The following is a 22138-nucleotide window of genomic DNA, read 5'->3' as shown; positions in this document are numbered from 1 at the left end:
CTTGCAACCCCCCCCATGCCTGTGTGTGTGACCCCCCTGGATGCACCTGCCCCCCCTGGGCATGCGCCTGCAACCCCCCCTGTATGCCCCATCCCCCCACATGCGTGGCAGAGATCCAAATACCTGCTGGCTGATGGGAGGCATGCACACATGCGTGGCAGAGCTGAACCGGGGCAACGGCTCGCATGCCATTAGAGAGGGCAGCTGCATTGCCATAGGTTCAACATCACAGGTCTGGGATATGTGTAACCTAGCTACTACGGGTAGTGCTTGACGCATGACCACAAACGAGCCCAAAATTTCCACTGCTAAGTAAAACTCTTGCTAAGCAGGTTTTGCCCCATTTTACAAACCTTTCTTGCCCACAGTTGTTAAGAGAATCACTGCAGTTGTAAAGTTAGTCACATGGTTGTTAATTGAATCTGGCTTCCCCAGTGACTTTGTTTATTGCCAAAGGGGAATCAGGTGACCCCAGGACTTTGCAACCTTCATAAATATGAACTAGTTGTGTCCAAATTCTGATCACATGAACATCATGTGATTGCAGTGGTCATATGTAATGAAAAAGGGCTGTAATTCCCTGTTTTTCAATGCCACTGTAACTTCAAATGATCACCGAACAAAACTGTCGTAAGTCGTATATGCACAACTTACTGTAGTCACATATGTTTTAATGTTCTACTTTTTCAGCAGCCGTGTCGATCCTAACTTATTATTATATAAGGATTGTTTTCTGAACCTCAGATGGGTTTCCTGTTGTTTGCTGCTTAGCCATCCTTGGCAGAGTTCACAACCCACTGAAGACGTAATAAAACTGGGGATTTGAGATGTCTACTTGTCTCGTCAAGCCTCCCAGGTTGATCTAAGCAGCGCTAAAGTTTGCTTTTAATCTGCCAGCTTATGATTTGGAACAGTTTCTTTTGAGATTTTGCTAGTCACTGGTGGAGCTCACGTGGGAATGGCAAATAGTTTAGCACGCAACAGCAACACGGAGTTTTCCTGCCAATGTTTCTACTTACACACCATCGAGCAGCTTTGATTTTCATACAGTGTTTCTGCCAATATTTTATCGCTGTGCAAGGTGTGTGGGTAAATCTTCCCTCTTTTGCATCTGTTGTGGCCCGCCAGAAGATTCGGACAGTGAGGAGGTTAGGGAGAAACATGGGCCAGTCCTGGAGTCTGGGGAAGGCTCTGAGGAGGGTTCTGCGCCGGAGGCAGAAAGGGGGCCAGAGCGATATGCCAATTATCAGCTGCCTTCAAAGTCAGTGAGGCAGACAAACAGCTGGAGCCTGTTCCCAGTGTGCGCACAGGTGGACGATAAATGGCCCCTCTCAGAGAAAATAAAAGAGGAGCAAAAGAGGAGTGGAGTTTGCAGGAGACAATTAGCTCGTTTAATTGGTTCGTGACTCTCCGAGATTCCTTGCCAAGTTCTGCAGATATCGACCTGGCAGCTCTCCAAGCCAGATAAGGTTTGTGACTGTAAATCCTCCCTTGAAAGATTTTGCTGGATGCGAATAAGCAGAATTCACAGTAAATTAATAAAATGGTTTGTATCGGGACAAGGAGTTTGTCTCATGCTCTCAGGAAGCCTCAATCAGAACAGCAGTGTGGTCCCTTTTGATTGATATCCTTACCTTACCATTTTTAAAATTATTTTCAAAATTTGGATTGAAAGAAAAACCATGGCACTGTTGATTAAAACACGTATATTTTAAAAGTTGAATCCAAAGGTACTTTTCTCCCCCCCAAGAGGCAATTGGACTTGCTTTGTTTTTCCTTGAAGATGTTTCGCTTCTCATCCAAAAAGCTTCTTCAGGTCTGACTGGATGGTGGGGAATGGAAGGGTTTATACTCCTGGCAGACCGCTGGGCATTTGTGTTCTTTTAGAGAGTCATTGAGGCCAGCGGGAGGTTTGTCTGTGTCCTCTCAGGGTCCCCTGAAAAAGCACCTTTGGGACGACTAGAACCTGTATGACTGAGAATCTCCGTAGACATTTAAAAGTTCGACTTTTCTATTTATCAACTGGAGGAGCTGAGAGAAATGCAAGGCAAGTTTCTATATCCCATTCCAATGTTTCAGTAGGAACATTCAGAGTCTCAATAGCAAGAGACACCGAATGCCTCTGTTAAGCTAAGCTCTGTTAAAATAGGTTTTCCCTCCCCCCCCCTTACAAGTTAATGAAATCTTATCCTCCAAATTTCTTCTTGCTGTGTCTTTGCCAAGCTTCTTTATTTCTAATTCCCTCTTGGAAAGCACATCGAAACGGAAATAAAAACATTGCTCTAATAGCAATAGCACTTAGACTTATATACTGCTTCATAGTGCTTGACAGACCTCTCTAAGCAGTTTACAGAGGTGGTGCAGTGGTTAGAGTGCAGTACTGCAGGCTACTTCAGCTGACTGCTAGCTGCAGTTCGGCAGTTCGATTCTCACCAGGCTCAAGGTTGACTCAGCCTTCCATCCTTCTGAAGTGGGTAAAATGAGGACCCAGATTGTTGGGGGTAAATAGGCTAACTCTGTAAACTGCTTAGAGAGGGCTGTAAAGAACTGTGAAGCAGTATATAAGTCTTAAGTGCTATTGCTACTGCAGTTGAGTCTAGTTGAAATGTTAATCTCCTTTGAGTTGAGCACGAGACATTTTCTTAGCAACAATATGGAATAGTTTCATTATTGCTTCCATGAGGTTTTCAAATTTCCTTAACAGACCAAGAAAGACATGGTGGTCTTCCATTGACTTACTAAGTAGAACCCATCTTTCTTAGCTTATTAAGGTGAAACTTTCAATTTATTATAAACATGCATTATACCAGAGTTTATTTCATAGTCTTTCTAGGTATTCAAGGACAGAATACACAACTCTTTCTTTTCCAGTTTACAAATTTGACTTTTTCATCAAAGGGCCAGCACTGATCTAACTATTAGCAATAGCAATAACAATAGCACTTAGACTTATATAACACTTCACAGAGCTTTTACAGCTCTCTCTAAGTGGTTTACAATTTCAGCACATTGCCCCCAACAATCTGGGTCTTTATTTTACCGACTTTGGAAGGATGGAAGGCTGAGTCAACCTTGAGCCTGGTGAGAATCGAACTACTGGCAGTCGGCAGAATTAGCCTGCAATACTGCATTATAACCACTGCGCCATCACAGCTTTATTGTAATCCCTTAAGGAAGGGATCCCCAACCCCAGTCTGTGGACTGCACCAGGCAGTGGCATGCTAGAAAACAGGACCATTGACTACTCAAATGAGAGATATAAACGAGACTGGAAAAAATGGATTAATTATATTCAAAATAAATATGGGACTAAGAAATTCCAGATAGCTTATGATTAAGATCAGGAATGATATAAATTGTTTAAAGTTAGTCCAGCAAGGAGGAGCTAAGTTCAATTTAAATATGTTATCAATTTCCTATTCTTTTTCAAATATATTTTAGACTGTTTTTGTTAAAGATTTATACCGTGTATGAGTTCTGGGAAGTTAGGGAAGGGAAGGTTTGGGGGGGGGGGGTTGGGGGGAGGGTGGGAAGTATATTAGGCTTGACGAGGGGCGTTAGATTTTAAAGTAATATGATTGTACATGTATACTGTCTTCTTTTATTTATTTATTTTTAAAACTAAGATATGTTAAGTATATGGATATAGAAGTATAAATACCAACAATATAGAATGGAATTTGCTCAGAAGCTGAAATACACCAAGTGAATGAGAGGAAGAGTGGGAAGCAGAGGAGAGAAGAAAGATAGGAAGAGAGGTATAGGAGAGAGGGTAAGGGGGGGAAGATGAGGGGAATAAGGAGGAGTGGAAAGAGGAGAGAGGAGAAGGAGAAAGGAAGGGGAAGTAGAGTAGAAAAGGATGATGGAGGGAAGAAAGGAGGTAAGGAGGGGGAGGAGAGAGGCAGAAGAAAGTGGTGTATGGAGAGCAGAAGAGCCAATAATTGGTTTCCATCTTTTATAGTTTTTTTCTTTCTTTCCCGGGAGTTGATGGCAAGATGAACTGATGTAATTATTAATTAGTACAATATGATATTGGCTATGTAATAGTATACATGTGATTATATGTTATGTAAATGGAAAATAAAAAACTATTTAGAAACAGGGCCATGGAAACAAGCAAAGCCTCACCCACGGGATGTGGGCAGCACATAAAACCAGGAGTGGGATTCAGCCAGTTTGGATCAGTTCAGGCATAATGTTAAGTCCGAGAAGAAATGTGAATGTGTCCAAATGGATCATTTGAGCCTCCAAATACTCTACATTCTATCTCTGCAGTTCTTTGCTTCAGGATGTGCTTCTGGAGCATGACTTAAACAGCAGTGTGAAAGTAACATCTGAAAGCAGTCACACCTTTTCCAAAGGGTGCCCAAACCTAGGAAGAGACGCAAGCACTTTAAGCTGTGGCATATTCTACTTTGAATATCTGGAGTTAGTCCAGCAAGGAGGAGCTAAATTCTTGGAGATAGAATTTAACAATTCCACAGCCCCGTTTAAACATTTTGGGTGCATGGCTTTTAATATTGATTGCCACCGGAAAAGTCATCCCAGGTTTTTGTTTGCTAATTGCAGTGGATTCAGGAGTATTTCAGAAGCCAAATTTGCCTCTTCCAGTTCCTGAATAATTCATGCTTATGTCAAAGAATATCCAAATTCATTGTGTATTGACCTGCAGAAGGAAACTGAGAGAGACTTTGTCTGGTAATTTGGGCAGAATTGTGTTGCTCCTGATACCGCAAATTGACACCTGAAACAGTAAACAAGCTAGAAGAGAACATTTGTAACTCAGGGTTGAAGTACAGGGTCCTTGTTGCTCTATGACCTTGCTGGTTTTCTTGCAGATGTTTCATTACCAAACTAGGTAACATCACCAGTGCTAGCAGTGCTAGCTAACCAGAACCCCTAGTGCTTATGATGTTACCTAGTTTGGTAATGAAACATCTGCAAGAAAACCACCAAGCTCAGAGAGCACCAAGGACCCTGCAGTAGGCAGGGTCCTAGCCCAGAAACTATCTTATTCCAGTTTCCCAACAGGTTTTATTCAACTCTTATACAAAAAAGTAACATTACACTAGCCTAAAAAGTACAATAGGTAAGGAAGTTCCAATCATTATATACAAATATAGGGCATAAAAGACCTCTATAGTCCAGCATTGAGCTCATTAACTCATGCCACTGGGTGAAGGGCCTGTTTGTCCATTAGTGACGTAGATGTCACTGCAGAAGGAAAGAAAATGCAGGAAACCACTTGATCGTTCGCTTACCTTGTCTGCTTCAACCCCGGTCTCCAGCTGCTGTTTCTGCTTCAGGCAGAGGTCTCCAACTTTAGCCAGGAGCTCATGAGGATGAATGAAGACACGGGAACTCAGAAGGAAGGTGAAAATGTATGTCCTCTGTATCGAAAAGAGGGGAGAACGAAACAGAAAGGACCTTTAAAATTGATTTCACACATACACAAATACACCGATTAGATCCCACAGATTAGGCCTCCTCCGAATTCCATCCGCCGGCCAGTGTCGACTGACAACTACCCGGAGGAGAGCCTTCTCTGTGGCTGCTCCGACCCTCTGGAACGAACTCCCCGTGGAGATTCGAACCCTCACCACCCTCCAGGCCTTCCGCAAAGCCCTCAAAACCTGGCTGTTCTGATAGGCCTGGGGCTAAAGAGCTGTTGCTCCCGTCTCGAATGGTAGGACTGTTGTGAGTTTTAAATTATATATTGTTATGTTTGTTTTTTAAATTTTTGTCTGTATCCCCCTTCCCCGGTTCGAGTTGTGAGCCGCCCTGAGTCCTCCTTCGGGGGAAAAGGGCAGCATACAAATAAAATAAACTGAAACTGAACTGAAACTGAACACAACACACACACACGTCTGTGAAGGTGTCAAGCTTTCCTTGAAGGAGGTTTGGGTATTTCTCTTTTGAAAAATGATGATCAAGAACCTTTTCCTTATTTTGAGCTATCAAGCTTATGGAACAAAACTGCAAATATCAGAATTAACACCAATCAGGGATGATAAACATCCCCCTTCCCCCTATCAACTGACAAAGAAATGCAGACAACACAACTGCAAAACATATCAAAGCATCCCCAGAAAGTATCACATCAACGCTCTGCTGGAAAGTGTCAAATCAATGCTCTATCAAGATGAAGCAGCTCATTAAGGTGGATTTCTGCAGAGCTTCCCAGATATATATCAAAGGCAGGAATCTCTTTGAGTTGACACAAACATAGTCTCAGAGCTAGCCACAGGGTGATTCAAAATACTCCAGAACAAGGAGGCTTAGCAAACCTCTGCCAAAAAGGCATTCACACAAATTCTGACTCTCTATGCCTTTCCATGGTTGTGGTTCTCAAGTAGAGAGCTTTGGTTGAAAAATCTAAGAATAGGGTGGGCAGAGTTGAGACCCTTCCCAAAGAAGAGGGAGGTCAGCCTATTTTCCCAAGCACCAAAAGACAGGACAAGAAGCAATGGATGGAAACTAATCAAGAAGAGAAGCAACCTAGAAATAAGGAGAAATTTCTTGAAAGTTAGAACAATTAATCAGTGCAACAACTTGCCTCCAGAAGTTCTAAATGCTCCAACACTGGAAGTTTTTAAGAAGAGAATTGGACATCAGCTTGTCTGAAATGGTATAGGGTTTCCTGCTTGAGCAGCGGGTTGGAGTAGAAGACCCCCAAGGTCCCTTCCAACTCTACTCTACTCTACTCTACTCTACTCTACTCTACTCTACTCTACTCTACTCTACTCTACTCTACTCCAGTCCAGTCCAGTCCAGTCCAGTCCAGTCCGACAGACTGGATTTTATCATAGATTTTATCTGTTATTTATTATTTTATTCTAGAATTTTTAATTGTATATCTACCAAGTGTTTTTAATTGTTCTGTTCTCTGGTTATGACTATAATAAAGTGAATTGAATTGACTCAAAGTTCTGGCTATCCAGTACAGGTAGTCCTCGATTTATAACCATTCATTTAGTGACAGTTCAAAATGACAACGGCACTGAAAAAAGTACAACCATTTTTTGCATTTATGACGGTTGCAGCATCCCCATGAACACTCGATCAAAATTTGGACACTTGGCAACTGGCTTCAATTTATGAACATTTCCCGGGGTCGTGGGATCCTCTTTGGTGACTTTCTGACAAGACAAATTGGGGAAGATTAATTCATTTAACAACTGCAGCGATTCTCTTAATGACTGTGGTGGGAAAGGTCATAGAATGGGAGCATAACTCACTTAACGACAGACTTGCCTTGCCACAGACATTTTGGTCTCAACTGGGGTGGTAAGTCGAGGGCTCCCTGTATCCATTATCGCCAAAAGAACACCAGAAAAAGAAGATGAAATGGCAATATTCCAGAGGCTGTTGTGGTTTCTGTGCTGTCAATACTTGTGTGTTATCTCAAGAAGCCACTCAAATCCCAGATGAATTCCCAGGGTTGAATAAAGCATTGGAAAAAGTATTTTCAGGAGGAAGTTAGTGCAAAGGAAGCAGAGGTGGTATTCAGCAGGTTCTGAGCAGTTCTGGAGAACCGGAAACAGAAATTTTGAGTAGTTTGGAGAACCGGTAAATACCACCTCTGACTGGCCCCGCCCCCATCTATTCTCTGCCTCCCGAGTCCCAGCTGATCGGGAAGGAATGGGGATTTTGCAGTATCCGTCCCTAGAGTGATGAGGGAATGTAGATGTTACAGTATCCTTCCCCTGGAATGGGGAGAGAATGGAAACTTTGCAGTATCCTTCCCCTGGAGTGGGGAAGGAATGGAGGTTTTACAGTATCCTTCCCCTGGAGTGGGGAGGGAATGGAAATTTTACAGTAACCTCCCCCTGCCACACCCACTAAGCCATGCCATGCCCACCAAGCCACGCCCACAGAATCAGTAGTAAAAATTTTGAATCCCACTAGTGAAAGGAAGCCCTTCCTCTTCTGACAATGTAGAAAGTTAGCAGAAGAAACCTACCTCTCTCCTAAAAGAATGAAATATTTGCAGTATCTTTCCCCTGGAGTGGGGTGGGAATGGAGATTTTGCAGTATCCTTTCCCTATGGGGAAGGAATGGAGGTTTTACAGTATCCTTCCCCTGGAGTGGGGAGGGAATGGGGGTTTTACAGTATCCTTCCCCTGGAATGGGTAGGAAATGGAGATTTTGCAGTATCCTTCCCCTGGAGTGGGGAGGGAATGGGGATTTTGCAGTATCCTTTCCCTGGAGTGGGGAGGGAATGGAGATTTTACAGTAACCTCCCCCTGCCACACCCACCAAGCCATACCATGCCCACCAAGCCACGCCCACAGAATCAGTAGTAAAATTTTTGAATCCCACTAGTGAAAGGAAGCCCTTCCTCTTCTGACAATGTAGAAAGTTAGCACCTACCTCTCTCCTAAAAGAATGAAATATTTTAAGAAATATTTTTAAAAAGACAGACTATTATATTTCCTTGGATGAGAAATTGAGAAACATGTTTTTAGAGGGAGAAAGCAGCCCTCAAGTCTTTCTTAATAGCCCCCAGCAGATGTCAGCACTCAGGAGATAAAAGCTTATTGAAAGAAGCCAAGCATCTAGGTAGCTCTATTCATAGGCAAAGGTTCCCTGCAGCAAGGTCTGAACAAAGGTAGGATTAGCCCACCAGCTACAAGAGAAATTGCCCAGCGCCCCTTCATTGCATCAGAAGTCCAAACTTCAACCAAACCTGGGAGTTCAGACAACCTACAGAGCCAGCTATGACCCCTACAACAGCCAATAAAGTACATGTTCTTGCACAGGAACAGGAGGGTCAAGTGCAAAGCCCAAGAGAAGGTATAAATACTCCTCTTTTTCAACTCCATGTGCTCAGCTGCCCAGACTCACAAACCCATGTGCCTCTGCTTCATCAATAAGCCATCTTTCCAATCAGCTTCCATGTTTCCATTGTCTTTCTCCTGGCTTGGAACAGAACCAGGTGGATATTTCTTCCCACATCACTCAAACAAGACTTGTGAGGCTGCTTTGAAAGCTTGTTGTTGTTATTAGTCGTGAAGTCATGTCCGACCCATTGCAAACGCATGGACAATGTTCCTCCAGGCCTTCCTGTCCTCTACCATCCTCTGGAGTCCATTTAAGCTCAGGCTGACTGCTTCAGTGACTCCATTCAGCCACCTCATTCTCTGTCGTCCCCTTCTTCTTTTGCCCTCAATCGTTCTCAGCATGAGGCTCTTCTCCAGTAAGTCCTTCCTTCTCATTAGGTGGCCAAAATATTTGAGTTTCATCTTCAGGATCCGGCCTTGTAAAGAGCAGTCAGGGTTGATCTCCTCTGGGACTGACCGCTTTGATTGCCTTGCAGTCCAAGGGACTTGCAGGAGTCTTCTCCAGCACCAGAGTTCAAAGGCCTCCATTATTTGGCGCTCAACCTTCCTTGTGGTCCAACTTCCGCAGCCATACACTGGAATTGTTACACATGTATACCCTTAAAAGGAGGATGTATGTTAAAACTAATATGAAAGATATGTACTGGAGTGTAATTATCAATGCCATCAATATTAAATGGAGCTTGCTCGGACACTGACACCATGTAAGAAGTGGAGAGAATGGAAGAGAAAAGAAGAGGAGAGGAGGAAGAGAGAGGACCGCAGAGAGGGAATAGAGGAGAGGTAAAGAGTAGGAGAGAGAGAGAAGGAGTGGAAAGAGGAGAGAGGAAAGGGAAGTAGAGAAGAGAGAGATGGTAGAAGGTAGGAAGGAGGTAGGAAGGAGGAGAGAGGGCGAGGAGGCAGGATGGTGGTGGATAAGATGTAATATGGTGTATGGAAAGCAGACTTTCCTCTTCAGGATCTGGCCTTCTAAAGCAGTGTTTCTCAACCTTGACAACTTGAAGATGTCTGGACTTCAACTCCCAGAATTCCCCAGCCAGCATTCGCTGGCTGGGGAATTCTGGGAGTTGAAGTCCAGACATCTTCAAGTTGCCAAGGTTGAGAAACACTGTTCTAAAGAGCAGTCAGGGTTGATCTCCTCTAAGGACTAGCTAGCAGTGTTATTTACACACAGGACAGCTGATTTGCTAACCCTTTAGAAGCGGTGTCCTTGTGCGCCTACAAACACACAGGCACGTGTGAAAGCCGGGGATGGCTTTCGACAGCTGGCCAAATCTTGCAAAAGATAGGAACCGGTCTGATGCTTCAAAGCGATGGGTTTTGTTTGTGCGGGCCTTCTGAACGCTTCGCGCAACTTGGAGCAGCTGCAGGGAAAGAAGCCGAAATAGGGCACCAAGCTTTATTCCCTCCCCCACACCCAGCTTTTTTCTTTTCTTTTCTGGCTTTGATTTTTTTGAAGAGTTTTTGTCTCGGGGAAGCTTCTGCGCCTCTCTTCCAAACCAAAGCCAGGCTTAGGCTGCATCTGTCCGGAGTCATTTTGATTTACCGTCCTTCACCATCAACCGGTTGTAATGAATCTTGGCTCAATCTGTTTTGAGGAGCTCCCGATTAGCTTTCGACAGCAAAAGAAAAAAGCTTTTCCCCAAAGCTCCAAATTCCCGATTTACATTCGCTGACTTTTTCCCCCTCCCCCAAATTTGAATGAACATGTTCTTTTAATGCTTACATTTTAATTTGGAAGTTATTGCAAAGAAAGTCAAGTGGAATTGTTTTGTTGCTGGAATTTTGGGTACCCTCCAAGCTGCAAATAGTAGGGCACAAACTAGGCAGACCAGAAAGACAGACTGGGAAGGGACTTTGAAGGTCTTCTAGTCCAACCCCTTGCTCAATCAGGAAATCCTATATGATTTCAGACCGATAGCTGTCCAATCCCTTCTTAAAAACCTCCAGTGTTGGAACATCCACAACTTCTGGAGGCAAATTGTTCCACTGATTAATTGTTCGAACTAAAATTTATCTTTAGTTCCAGGTTGTTTCTCTCCTTGATTAGTTTCTATCCATTGCTTCTTGTCTTGCCTTCTGCGCTTTGGAGAATAGGCTGACCCCTCTCTTCTTTGGCGTAGCCCCTCAAATATTGGAACACTGCTATCGTGCCTCCCCTAGTCCTTCTTTTCACTTGATTAAACATACCAAATTCCTGCAATGACATCCAGAGGATTATCTGGTAAGGTCCCATTCAACTGTGTTGAACTTTTGAATCAAGGAGAAAATTTTAAATTCCTGTAAGGAATGAGGATTACGGAGCATGCAGAAACATAGAATAGACAGAATAGGATAGAGCTGGAAGGGACCTTGGAGGTCTTCTAGCCCAGTCCCCTGCTCAAATAGGAGAACCTATACCATCTCAGAGAAGTGACTGTCCAGTCTCTTCTTAAAAACCTCCAGTGAAGGAGCACCCAGAATTTCTGGTGGCAAGCAGTTCCACTGGTTAATTGTCCTCACTGTGGGATTATTAGAGGTGGGATTATTTTGTTGCTGGAGTTTTGCATACCCTCCAAGCTACAGATAGTAAGGCACAAACTAAGCAGACCAGGAAAAAAAAGAGTGAGAAGGGATCCTTGGAGGTCTTCTAGTCCAACCCCATGCTCAAGCAGGAGACCTTATATTATTTCTGACAAATGGTTGTCCAATCTCTTCTTGAAAGCCTCCAGTGATGGATCACCCACGACTTCTCAAGGCAAACTGTTCCACGGGTTAATTGTTTTACCAAGAAATTTATCCTTATTTCTAAGTTGTTTCTGTCCTTGATTAGTTTCCATCCATCGTTTTTTGATGGAGCACCCACAACTTCTGGAGGCAAGCTGTTCCACCAGTTAGTAGTCCTCACTGTTAGGAAGTTCCTCCTTCATTCCAGGTTGCTTTTCTCCTTTATTAGTGGTTTCCATCCCTTGTTTCTTGTCCTGCCCTCCAGTGCTTTGGAGAATAGGTTGACCCCCTCCTCATTGGGACAAGAAATACTCAAATACTATTTTTTCCCCTTTTTATCCTATCATGGCTTGTATCCAAGCTTGCCAAATTTTGAAAAGGTGGATGGGCTTCAAAATGCTACACAGGTAGTCCTTGAGTATGACTACAAGTGAGCCCAATTGTTTTGTTGTTAAGTGAGACAATTGTTAAGTGGGTTTTGCTTCATTTTACAACCTTTCTGGCTACAGTTGTTAAACGAATCACTGCACTTATTATATTAGAAACAAGGTTGTTAAGCGAATCCAGTTTCCCTCTTGATTTTGCTTGTTGTTAGGGGAATCACGTGATTCCCCTGGGACCGTCATAAATATGAGTCCGTTGCCAAGCCTCTGAATTTTGATCTTGTGTCCATGGGGATGCTGTAACGGTTGTAAGCATGAAAAATGGTCATAAGTCACTTTTTTCATTGCTGTTCTAACTTTGTTCACTAAGCAAACTCTTGCAAGTCGGAGGCTACCTTAAAAACTAGAATTATTCTATCTGCAAATCTGGGCGCAGGATCTAACCGTCGAAAAGATTCCAAGTGGATGAAGCAAATGCCCCTAATTTTATTTCCGTGTGTTTGAGAAAAAAAAAACATCTCCAAGAGGACAGACCGTTAAGGCTGTTTAAACACACACACACACACACACACACACACACCATGTATGGGTTGGGTGAGTGAGGAGCAGATAAGCAGACCTCCACGGAGGAAGTCTTGAAATGAATTCTGGCTGCTGAATGCAGTGAAAATAAGGACCAACCTTTGGCCACAGACAGGAAGGGAGACCTTGCCCCTGATCTGTCTGCTTGCGTGGGAGATAGCTGGCTTGATGTGACAGATTGTTGATGTAGGTTGCAAGGAGAGGACAACCAAGCCCAAATTGTTGAGAAATGAACAATTGCCTCCTTTCTTTTCCTCCTCCCTCCCTGTGCTGGCTAACTGTTCTACGTGTGGATAAACACAACACAACAGTGTTAGCTGGTGTTTCCACAACCTTCTCTTCTAAGTGTTGACTTCAAGCCTCTTTCTTTTTCCTCCATATTACATAACAGGATAAGGAAATAACAGAGTTGGAAAGGGACATTGGACGTCCTCTAGTTCAATCCCCTGCTCAGGCCAGAAACCGTATCCCTGTGTTGTCAAACCTATGGTATGCCAGAAGTGGCACACAGAGCCCTCTCTGTGGGCATGTGCACTGTTGCTACCTGGTCTTTGGGTTTCCGATGGAGCATGCATGTTGGCCAGCTGGTGTTCAGGTTTCTGGTGCTCTGGTGCATGTTAAGACCAACTGTCTGACGCACATGGGTGCACCAGAAACCCAAAGACCAGTGTACGGCATGTGCAGGCACACCGACCAGCTGGTCTTCGGCTTTCCAGCACTCCGGCGCATTCCGGTTTGAACACTTGGTGCCAAAAAGATTCGCCATCACTGAACTAAGCCATAAGAGCCAGCTGGGTCAGGCGGTTAAAGCACCAGACTAGAAAACAGGGTGACGATGAGTTCTAGTCCTGCCTTAGGCATGAGAGCCAACTGGGTGACTGTGGGACAATAACTCTCTCTCTCTCTTTCTCTCTCAGCCCAACTCGCCTCATAGGGTTATTGTTGTGGGGGAAAAAACAGGAGGAGGAAGGAGCACTGGATGCAAATAAATAAACCAAGAGTCAGAGATGATTGGCCTGCCATGTGGAGACAAGTGATGAAAAGATATTTTGCTTCCTTTCTCGTTGCAAGAGGTTTAGGAAAATGGTCTGTTGAACTAGAATGTGAATGGAGGAAAAACTTGTTGACGTGGGACATTTTTTTTCAGGCCACGTGTGTTTGGAATTCAGACCTGGGTTCCACCATAAAACCGCGCTCGACTAAACCGCGTCTGACTAAACCGCGTCGCTGACGTCATCAACAGGGCGACAACAGCACGGAGACAGAAGCATGCTGTAAACCCTAAACCTAAAATTAACCCCTAAACCTAAACCTAACCCCCCTAAACCTAACCCTAAACCTAACCCTTAACCTAACCCTAAACCTAACCCTAAACCTAACCCTTAACCTAACCCTAAACCTAATCCTAACCCTTAACCTAACCCTAACCCTAACCCTAACCCTTAACCTAACCCTAAACCTAACCCTAAACCTAACCCTAAACCTAACCCTTACCTTAAGTTGAATCGGCTTGCTTTCAAAGCGCTATTTAAAGCGTCCTTCTTTCTCCACGCTGGCTGTTGTCGCCCTGTTGATGACGTCAGCGACGCGGTTTAATCGGGCGCGGTTTAGTCGAGCGTGGTTTTGACGGGTCACGCAGACCTGCTCCCAGTTTTTCTGTTTAGTTTCCCGATTTGAGCAAGCGCTCTACGTTTCTCAGATTTCATAGGTGAGTCTCCTGAAGTATTTAAAGTGCTTTTGCTGTAGGGCTGTGTGAGACATTAGCTATTCAGATTCCACATCCAAACAATTAGAGCTGGAAGGGACCTTGGAGGTCTTCTAGCCCAACCCCCTGCTCAAGCAAGAGAACTTATACCAGCATTGGTGAACCTTTTTGGCACTGAGTGCTGAAACGGGAACGTGTGTGCGCATGTACGTGCATGCCGGAAACCAGAAGAGCAGCCATCCAGCATGCGCATGCACACCGGCCATCTGATCTTCCAGTTTCTGGCGCGCATGCGCACCTGAAGATCAGCTAGCCGGCATGCCAGAACCTGGAAGAGCAATGGGTTACAGCTGGTGTGCCTGGAGAGATGGTTCTGCACGCCACTTCTGGCACATGTGCCATAGGTTTGCCATTATGGGCCTAGTTCTTCCATTACTGGGTGGCAACCTCTATCCTAACCCAGAAATGGAAGCATTTATTGAGGCTTTCACACTCTTAACGGGTTACTGCAAGGATCTAGAGCAGCGGTTCCCATCCCCTGGGTCATGGCCCAATACCAATACCATGCAAACAACGGATGACTGCATGAACACTCAAAGCTCCCCTTGTGCGAGCAGAGGGTGCTTGTGCTCACATGCAAATCTTTTTTTCTGCTTCAACAAATGGGCGGGGGAGGGGGCAGGCGCCCATCTGCCAGTCACAGGAAACTATCCCCATCTCCCAAGCCAGAAAGGTTGAGGATCACTGATCTAAACCAAAGGGATTAGACCAGGGGTGGGTTCCTGCCAGTTCTAACCTCTTCTATAGAAGAGGTTCCACAAATCTACAGTGCCGTTTAGAACCGGTTCCAGCTCCCTCCCCCTGCCCGTCCGCACATCATCAAGATGAAGAGCGAGAGGAGGAATTCTGGGAGTTGAAGTCCACAAGTCTTAAAGCTGTCAAGTTTGAACACCCCTGGGTTTTTTTTTTTCTAAAGGGCTAGGGGGTACAAGATCTTGTAACTGACAGCTTTAAGACTCGCACACTTCAAATGCCAGAGTTTCTGAGCCAACATTTTGGTTGCTAAGCGTTGTTAAGTGAGTTTCACCACATTTTACAAGTTGGCCATGCCCACCCAGTCACATGGCTGGCAAGCCACTCCCACAAAGCAGGTCACACCTACAGAAGAGGTTCTAAATTTTTTTGAAACCCACTACTGGATTAGACTCAACTTTGCTGGACTATACATCTGGTTCTAGATCTGTGATGGCGAACTTACGGCACGCATGCCAGGAGTGCTGGAAAACGGCCTGAAAACAGCACCAAAAATGCCCCCCAAACAGGTTATTTTCCTGGCTGTTTTCTGGGCCATTTTCCAGGCCATTTCCAGGCCATTTTTCAGCGCTCTGGTGCTTGTGAAGACCAGCTGATGTGCCGGAAACCAGAAGAGCAACTGCCGATGGTGCAAAAATGGCCCAAAAAACAGCCAAAAAACCAGGCATACACACACCGGCAAGCTGATCTTTGGGTTTCCAGCGCACGCACATGCATGGATGTTCCGGTTTGGGCATTCAGCACCAAAAAGGTTTGTCATCACTGTTCTAGATGAGAACAGTGATGACGCTTTAAATGAGCAAAAGAAGTGAGACTTACTTAACTGCATACATATAGTTTATTTATTATGGCATTCACAGCCCATATTTTCCTCTGGGATTCAAGGCACCATCCATGGAGTGCCTCCTCCTTCCCAGGATGAGAAACAGCCCCGAGTCATCCAGGGAGGACTGTGATCAAAGACAGTCTCTGATCTTCTCTAAAGCCCAACGCTGTTAACCACAGCACTGGTTCCACCTGCCAAAGTTGTTGTTTTTTTAAACGCCGACATGCCGATTTGTGTAATCGTACGGAAGGCGTATTCCTTTATTACATTTCCGAGGCTGCCCAGTTCAACAGCAACTCTTGGCAGCGTACAGTTTACAAACACCACCACGGCACCTGCATTCTGAAGAATCAAAAGTGATGGTGAGGAGCAGAACAAGTGAGCACCGTAAATGGACTAAACGTAACCCAATCCAGGTGGGCGGACGTAATCCGGGCAAAGAAAAAGGCAGGATTTCCAGACTCATTGAAAACACAGCAAGAGCCAGGTTATCTGAACCCTGCAGGGGATGGGCGTGTTATTACAGAAGGCAGACACTGCAACACAGGGGCAAAATTGTCAAACCTTACAGTAAACATCTTAGGCCCAGTTTGGCAAACCTATGGCACGCGTGTCAGAAGTGGCACGCAGCGCCCTCTCTGTGGACACGTCAGCCGTCGGCCCAGTTAAGCTCTGCCGCGCTGGCCAGCTGGTCTTCGGGTCTTTGCCGTGCATGTGCTGGGGTCAGATGGGATGTGGGGGGTTGGGACGTGGGGGGGCATGCACACATGCACAGGGGGCAGGCCACATGCGGAGGGCTGCACATGCATTGCATTTGGGGGGTTTGGGCATGTGCACATGCTTTGGGCACTCAGTCCAGGAAAGGTTAGCCATCACTGTCTTAGGCAAAGAACTGCTTCATAGGAACAATGTTGTTATTGTTCAGTCTCTAAGTCGTGCCTGGACTCTTCATAACCCATGGACCACAACATGCCAGGCTCCTTTGTCCTCCAGTGTCTTCTGGAGATTTCCCAAATTGATGTTCATTACGTCGATGACACCATCTAACCATCTCATCCTCTGCCATCCCCTTCCCCTTTCAGCTCCCATCAAGGTCTTTTCCAAGGAGCCCATACTAGCCCCTCTGTCCTCCCACTGTCTCCTGAAGTCCACCCAAACCCATGTCCATCATGTCAAAGACACCATCTAACCATCTCATCCTTCTGCTGCCTCCTTCTCCTTTCGCCTCCCACTTTCCCAACATCAGTGTCTTCTCCAAGGAGTCCACTTCTTCTCATTTGTTGGCCAAAATATTTGAGCTTCAGCTTCAGGCTCTGTCCTTCCGAAGAAGAGTCAGGGTTGATTTGTTCTGGCCTAGACTTCCTGAGACAGTACAAAGCTCACACTTAGTCCCAGAAACCATCTTTTTATTTCAATGGCTGTGAATTATGTTCATTCACAGCCCGTAATGAGTCACAAATAGTTTGTAAAGAGTCTGACAGAAGTCTGCCAAAGTCTTTCAGGATAAGGCTGATAAGCACCCACCTTTATCTCCCTTGAAACATTGCCAAAGACCTAACTGCCAATTAGCTTTGCAAGGTCACATGAAGCACAGAATCAAAACGGAGCTTCAGAATTTAAACCGACCAGAACGAACAAAGTTGCTTCCTACAAAGGCTCACATGTCTTACTCCTGAGTCGCCCTTTTGTCTTAACTGTTTCTGCTTCTGGCAGCTCTGCGCGGGTACGCACTGGGAACAGACTTCCCCTGTTCCTCTGCCTTGCTGATGTCCGACTCTGGAGGCTCCGGAGGCAGCACATACAGTAAATCCCAGATGGCCCTGGCCCCCTCTCTGCCCCCATCATAGAGCCCTCGTCCGAGCCTTCCCCAGACTCCAGGACTGGCCCATGTTCCTCCCCAACCTCCTCACCATCTGACTCTGCTGCCAGCTCCGCAGTCTGCTGGTGGACCACAACATGATTTGCTTTAGATGCTTCACACAACAACATTGACCATATCTTCCATTCTTTTGGTTTAAGCCCCATGTGCTCAAACAGCGACCATCTCTGAACCAATGACTACCATCCACCAAGAAGGACACCATCAATGGAAGCTAAGGTCCAACTCTGGCAGTGTTGTATATCAATTGTGATTTAAAAAAATGAGCCTAAAGGAATGAAAACCTTGAACTCCCAGACTGAACCATAAGTCGCTTGTCAGAAGATTACACAAATTTGAGGCCAAAGAAAAACAAACAAGAAAATATAAGAAAATCCTTTGGAATGAGCTGGAAATGGAAGACAAGAGGGCTTCAGGGTGTTTAAAATCGGAAAGAATGAGGCGAATTCCTCTAGTGCCTAAACCTGTTGCTAAGAGACGTGATAAATCAAAGGAAGGAGGATCGAGAGGGTGGAAGAGCGAGGAGAAGAGAGACTAAAATAGTAACTGCTAGTTAAGGAGCAAGAATGTAGAAATATCTTCTGGGGAAGACGAAGGGGGGGATGACAACAACAACAACACAGCATATTGTGCCCCTCAGTTTATGCTGGTGGAATCTGGAATCGTTTATTTGTTTAAGCATTTGGAGAAAAAAGTTGCTTGTAATGGTCAGGCACCAAGAGTTGGAGTTCAGTACATTCCATTCTTAAATTCCAGACATTGTCCTCTTGTAAAGACCCACATTTCCCTGGGTGCCAAACAAACTCTTGTATGCAAATGGATTTCCTGGAGAGGCTGCAAGGTTTATCATCTCTCCAGCATGGCAGGAGAAAAAAAGGATAATCCCAGTGAAATTCATTCATTCATTCCTTCATTCTTTCTTTCTTTCTTTCTTTCTTTCTTTCTTTCTTTCTTTCTTTCTTTCTTTCTTTCTCTTTCCTTCCTTCTTTTGTTTTTTGCACTCTTGTAATTTAACTAGAATAATTCTTTCCCCCTTCCTTCCTTCCTTCCTTCCTTCCTTCCTTCCTTCCTTCCTTCCTTCCTTCCTTCCTTCCTTCCTTCCCTTCTTCCTCCCTCCCTCCTTTCCTTTCTCTTTCTTTCTTTCTTTCTCTCTTTTGTTTTTTGCACTCTTCTAATTTAACTAGAATAGTTAGTCATTGCGCCTCCCTCCCCCCTCTTTCTTTTCTTTCGTTCTTTCTTTTGTTTTTGTACTCTTCTAATTTAACTAATTAGTCATTCCCCCCTCCCTCCTTTCCTTTCCTTTCCTTTCCTTTCCTTTCCTTTCCTTTCCTTTCCTTTCCTTCCCTTCCCTTCCCTTCCCTTCCCTTCCCTTCCCTTCCCTTCCCTTCCTTCCTTCCTTCCTTCCTTCCTTCCTTCCTTCCTTCCTTCCTTCCTTCCTTCCTTCCTTCCTTCCTTCCTTCCTTCCCTTCTCTGCCAGCCTGGGACATTACTGTAATTCCTCTCTAGAGAAGCATAATGAAAATGTGAAGAAGCAGATTTTCCCCTCCCCCCCCCACTGTGTGCTAATGCAGTTCCTAAATTAACACCAGAATGTCCAAGCCAGGTGTTTGCCTGATCTATTACAGAAGTGCACTCTGGTGGAATTTTCACTTGCTCAGCCTGGGATCAAAATGCATCAGTTGCCAAGTCAAGGGAGGAGAGGGGGAAGGAATCCAGTGTTTCAATTGTGCAATTGTGTAAATAAATCTATAAATAAATAAATAAAAATAGGCAGTGCTTGATACTATATAAGTATCACATATGAAGACAAATGCAGCTTTGATTTAAGCCTGAATTGGAAAATAAAAATCTAAATTTCATTTAAAAATACTGCATGGAAGAAAAATACCTTTTATTCTATCTGTCTGTCATCCATCTGTCTACCGCCTTATCTGTTCATCCATCCATCCATCCATCTATCCATCTATCCATCCATCCATCCATCCATCCATCCATCCATCCATCCATCCATCCATCCATCCATCTATCCATCCATCCATCCTCCCAATATCTCAAGCATCAAAACCAACGTTTAATATGCAGGAATGCTAATAAAGAGCTTATTTCCAAAGACAAAATAGTATTTACTGAACAAGTCTATTTGTGTACAACAATTTTGTGTCCCTCTGTCTGTTTGTGTGCTTGTTAAAGGAAGGTCATCTTGAACTAAAGGTCATTTCCTGTGAATTGCAACATGCCCATGCATTTTGCTTGGCAAACATAGAGGTGACATGCGATTGACATCTTCCAGAATTGTTTTTAGTTTTCCAGACCACCTTTGGATTTTCTTGACATATCCCATCCAGTTACTAACTAGATCTGATCATGCTTTACTTTCCAAGATCAGCTGTGTTTTATATTACTTCATTAGCATGGCTTTTTATTCATGATGCGATGAATGATAGCTGAAGATGCTGAGAATAGCATTAGCACTTAGGTTTATATACCGCTTTCACAGTGCTTCACAGGCTTCTCTGAGGGGTTTACAGAGTCAGCATCTTGTCTCCCTAACAATCTGGGTCCCTATTTTATCCACCTCGGAAGGATGGAAGGCTGAGCCAGTCAGAATCGAACTGCTGGCAGTGGGCAGAATCTGCCTACAATACCGCATTCTAACCACTGCGCGACCATGGCTCTTTATAAATGTGTAAGTGAGCGAGTGAATGAGTGAGAACGAACAAACGAACAAATCTAAAGGACAATGTTCTGAAATAAAGGACCAGCATTTACAAGAAAGGAAATAGGGTCTCTATATAGGAAGATCTACAGGAGAGCAATAAAGCTAAGAGCAATAGCACTTAGACTTATATACTGCTTACAGTGCTTTCACAACCCTCTCTGAGGGGTTTACAAAGTCGGCATCTTGTCCCCAACAATCTGGGTCCTCATTTTACTGACCTCAGAAGAATGGAAGGCTGAGTCAACTTTGAGCCGGTCAGAATTGAACTGCTGGCAGTGGGCAAAGATTGCCTGCAATACCGCATTCTAACCGCTGTGCCACCACGGCTCCAATCTCGAGCCAGTCAGGATTAAACTCCTTGCAATGAGCAGAATTAGCCTGCAATACTGCATTCTAACCACTGTGCTACCAGGGTTCACCCAGATTGCTGTTTGACTTTCTTATGCCAACTCTGTTCTTGCAAGATTTCTTCAGGAAATACCACTTTATTTCTATCATATCCTCCCCCAAGCAGGAAGTTGTTGCTGCCTATAAACAACTCCAGGCCTAAGGAAGGGATTGCTTTTAATTATTTCTGGAGCTCTTGACAAAAATAAGAAAATTACTTACTGTACTTGCAAAAGCCTGTAATATAAGTAGACCTCGACTTACGACGGTTTGTTTAGTGAATGTTCAAGTTTACAACATCACTGGAAAAAAAGTGACGACCAAGTTTGACAATTACGAACGTTGCAGCATCCCCGTGGTCATGTGATCAAAATTCAGGCACTTGGCAACCACCTCGTATTTATGACTGTCGCCATGTCCCGGGGTCATGCGATCCTCTTTTGCGACCTTCCGCCAAAGCAAAGTCACTACGGAATCCAGATTCGCTTAACAACATGTGTTCTGAACTTAGCAATGGCAGTGATTCGCTTAACAAATGTGGCAAGAAAGGTGGTAAAACAGGAGAAATCTCACTGAACATAGCGACAGAAACGTTGGGTGCATTGGCGGCCATAAGTTGAGGACCACCTGCATTGTCAATGCTTGAATCTAGGAAACCAACATCAAAAAGATGAGTGCCATTGTAAACCGTCCACTTACATCTGGAGAGTAATCCATGGTGGGAACCAGATGCTGGATGAGGACTTCCAGGGATCCAGAAATGAGATTCCCATCCTGATAAACAGGATCGCCATTCCTCTCGCCGGAGTCGGGTTGCACCTGTCCTCTACATCCTGTCCCGAGCATGCTGGAAAATATCGGTGTCTGTGGCATAGTTTCCTGTAAAAAGAGAGAAAGCAACATGAAGGACTTGGAAGCACTATGAATGTCCCAGAACTTTGAGGGCCTGTTGGGGATCTAAAAAGAACCTGATAGTAAAGAAAATGTATATATGATTATAACAGCAGCTAGGATTGTATTTCAACAAAACCAGAAAAGTGAAGAGATTCCTACAGAGGAGAATGGGATTAGGAAAATATTAGAATGTGCAGAAATGAATAGATTGACACTTGCAATTAAAGAGAAAAAACAAACTGATTATTATTATATGGGAATTGTTTTATTGATGGTTAGAGAATAAATATAAGAATTAGAAGTAAAAGTAGTTGTGTAAAATATAGAAAACATATTAATGGAGTTAGCATAATTAATAGACTTAAATAAATTAAGAAGAGGATTGTTTTAGTAATAGACAT

At 44.3% G+C, this 22138-nt stretch overlaps 1 protein-coding gene across 2 annotated transcripts in view; it reads right to left on the bottom strand.

Annotated features, from left to right (window-relative positions):
- Positions 1–22138, bottom strand: part of RASGEF1A (RasGEF domain family member 1A) — a 109976-nt gene that overhangs the window by 31953 nt on the left and 55885 nt on the right. For both annotated transcript variants that reach the window (XM_014069661.2, XM_087702247.1), the window contains exons 2-3: positions 21543–21722; positions 5262–5390 (exon numbers count right to left, since the gene is read on the bottom strand). In XM_014069661.2, the coding sequence (XP_013925136.1) occupies positions 5262–5390; positions 21543–21722 (309 nt within the window). The remainder of the gene's footprint in view (positions 1–5261; positions 5391–21542; positions 21723–22138) is intronic.

The sequence above is a fragment of the Thamnophis sirtalis genome, unplaced genomic scaffold, assembly GCF_051295495.1.
Source record: "Thamnophis sirtalis isolate CommonGarterSnake01/CBP01778 unplaced genomic scaffold, rThaSir2_p1.2 scaffold_15, whole genome shotgun sequence".
In the NCBI taxonomy this organism is placed as follows: Eukaryota; Metazoa; Chordata; class Lepidosauria; order Squamata; family Natricidae; genus Thamnophis; species Thamnophis sirtalis.
Note: the sequence above shows the minus strand (reverse complement) of the source record. Positions and strands in the feature narration are given on the sequence as shown.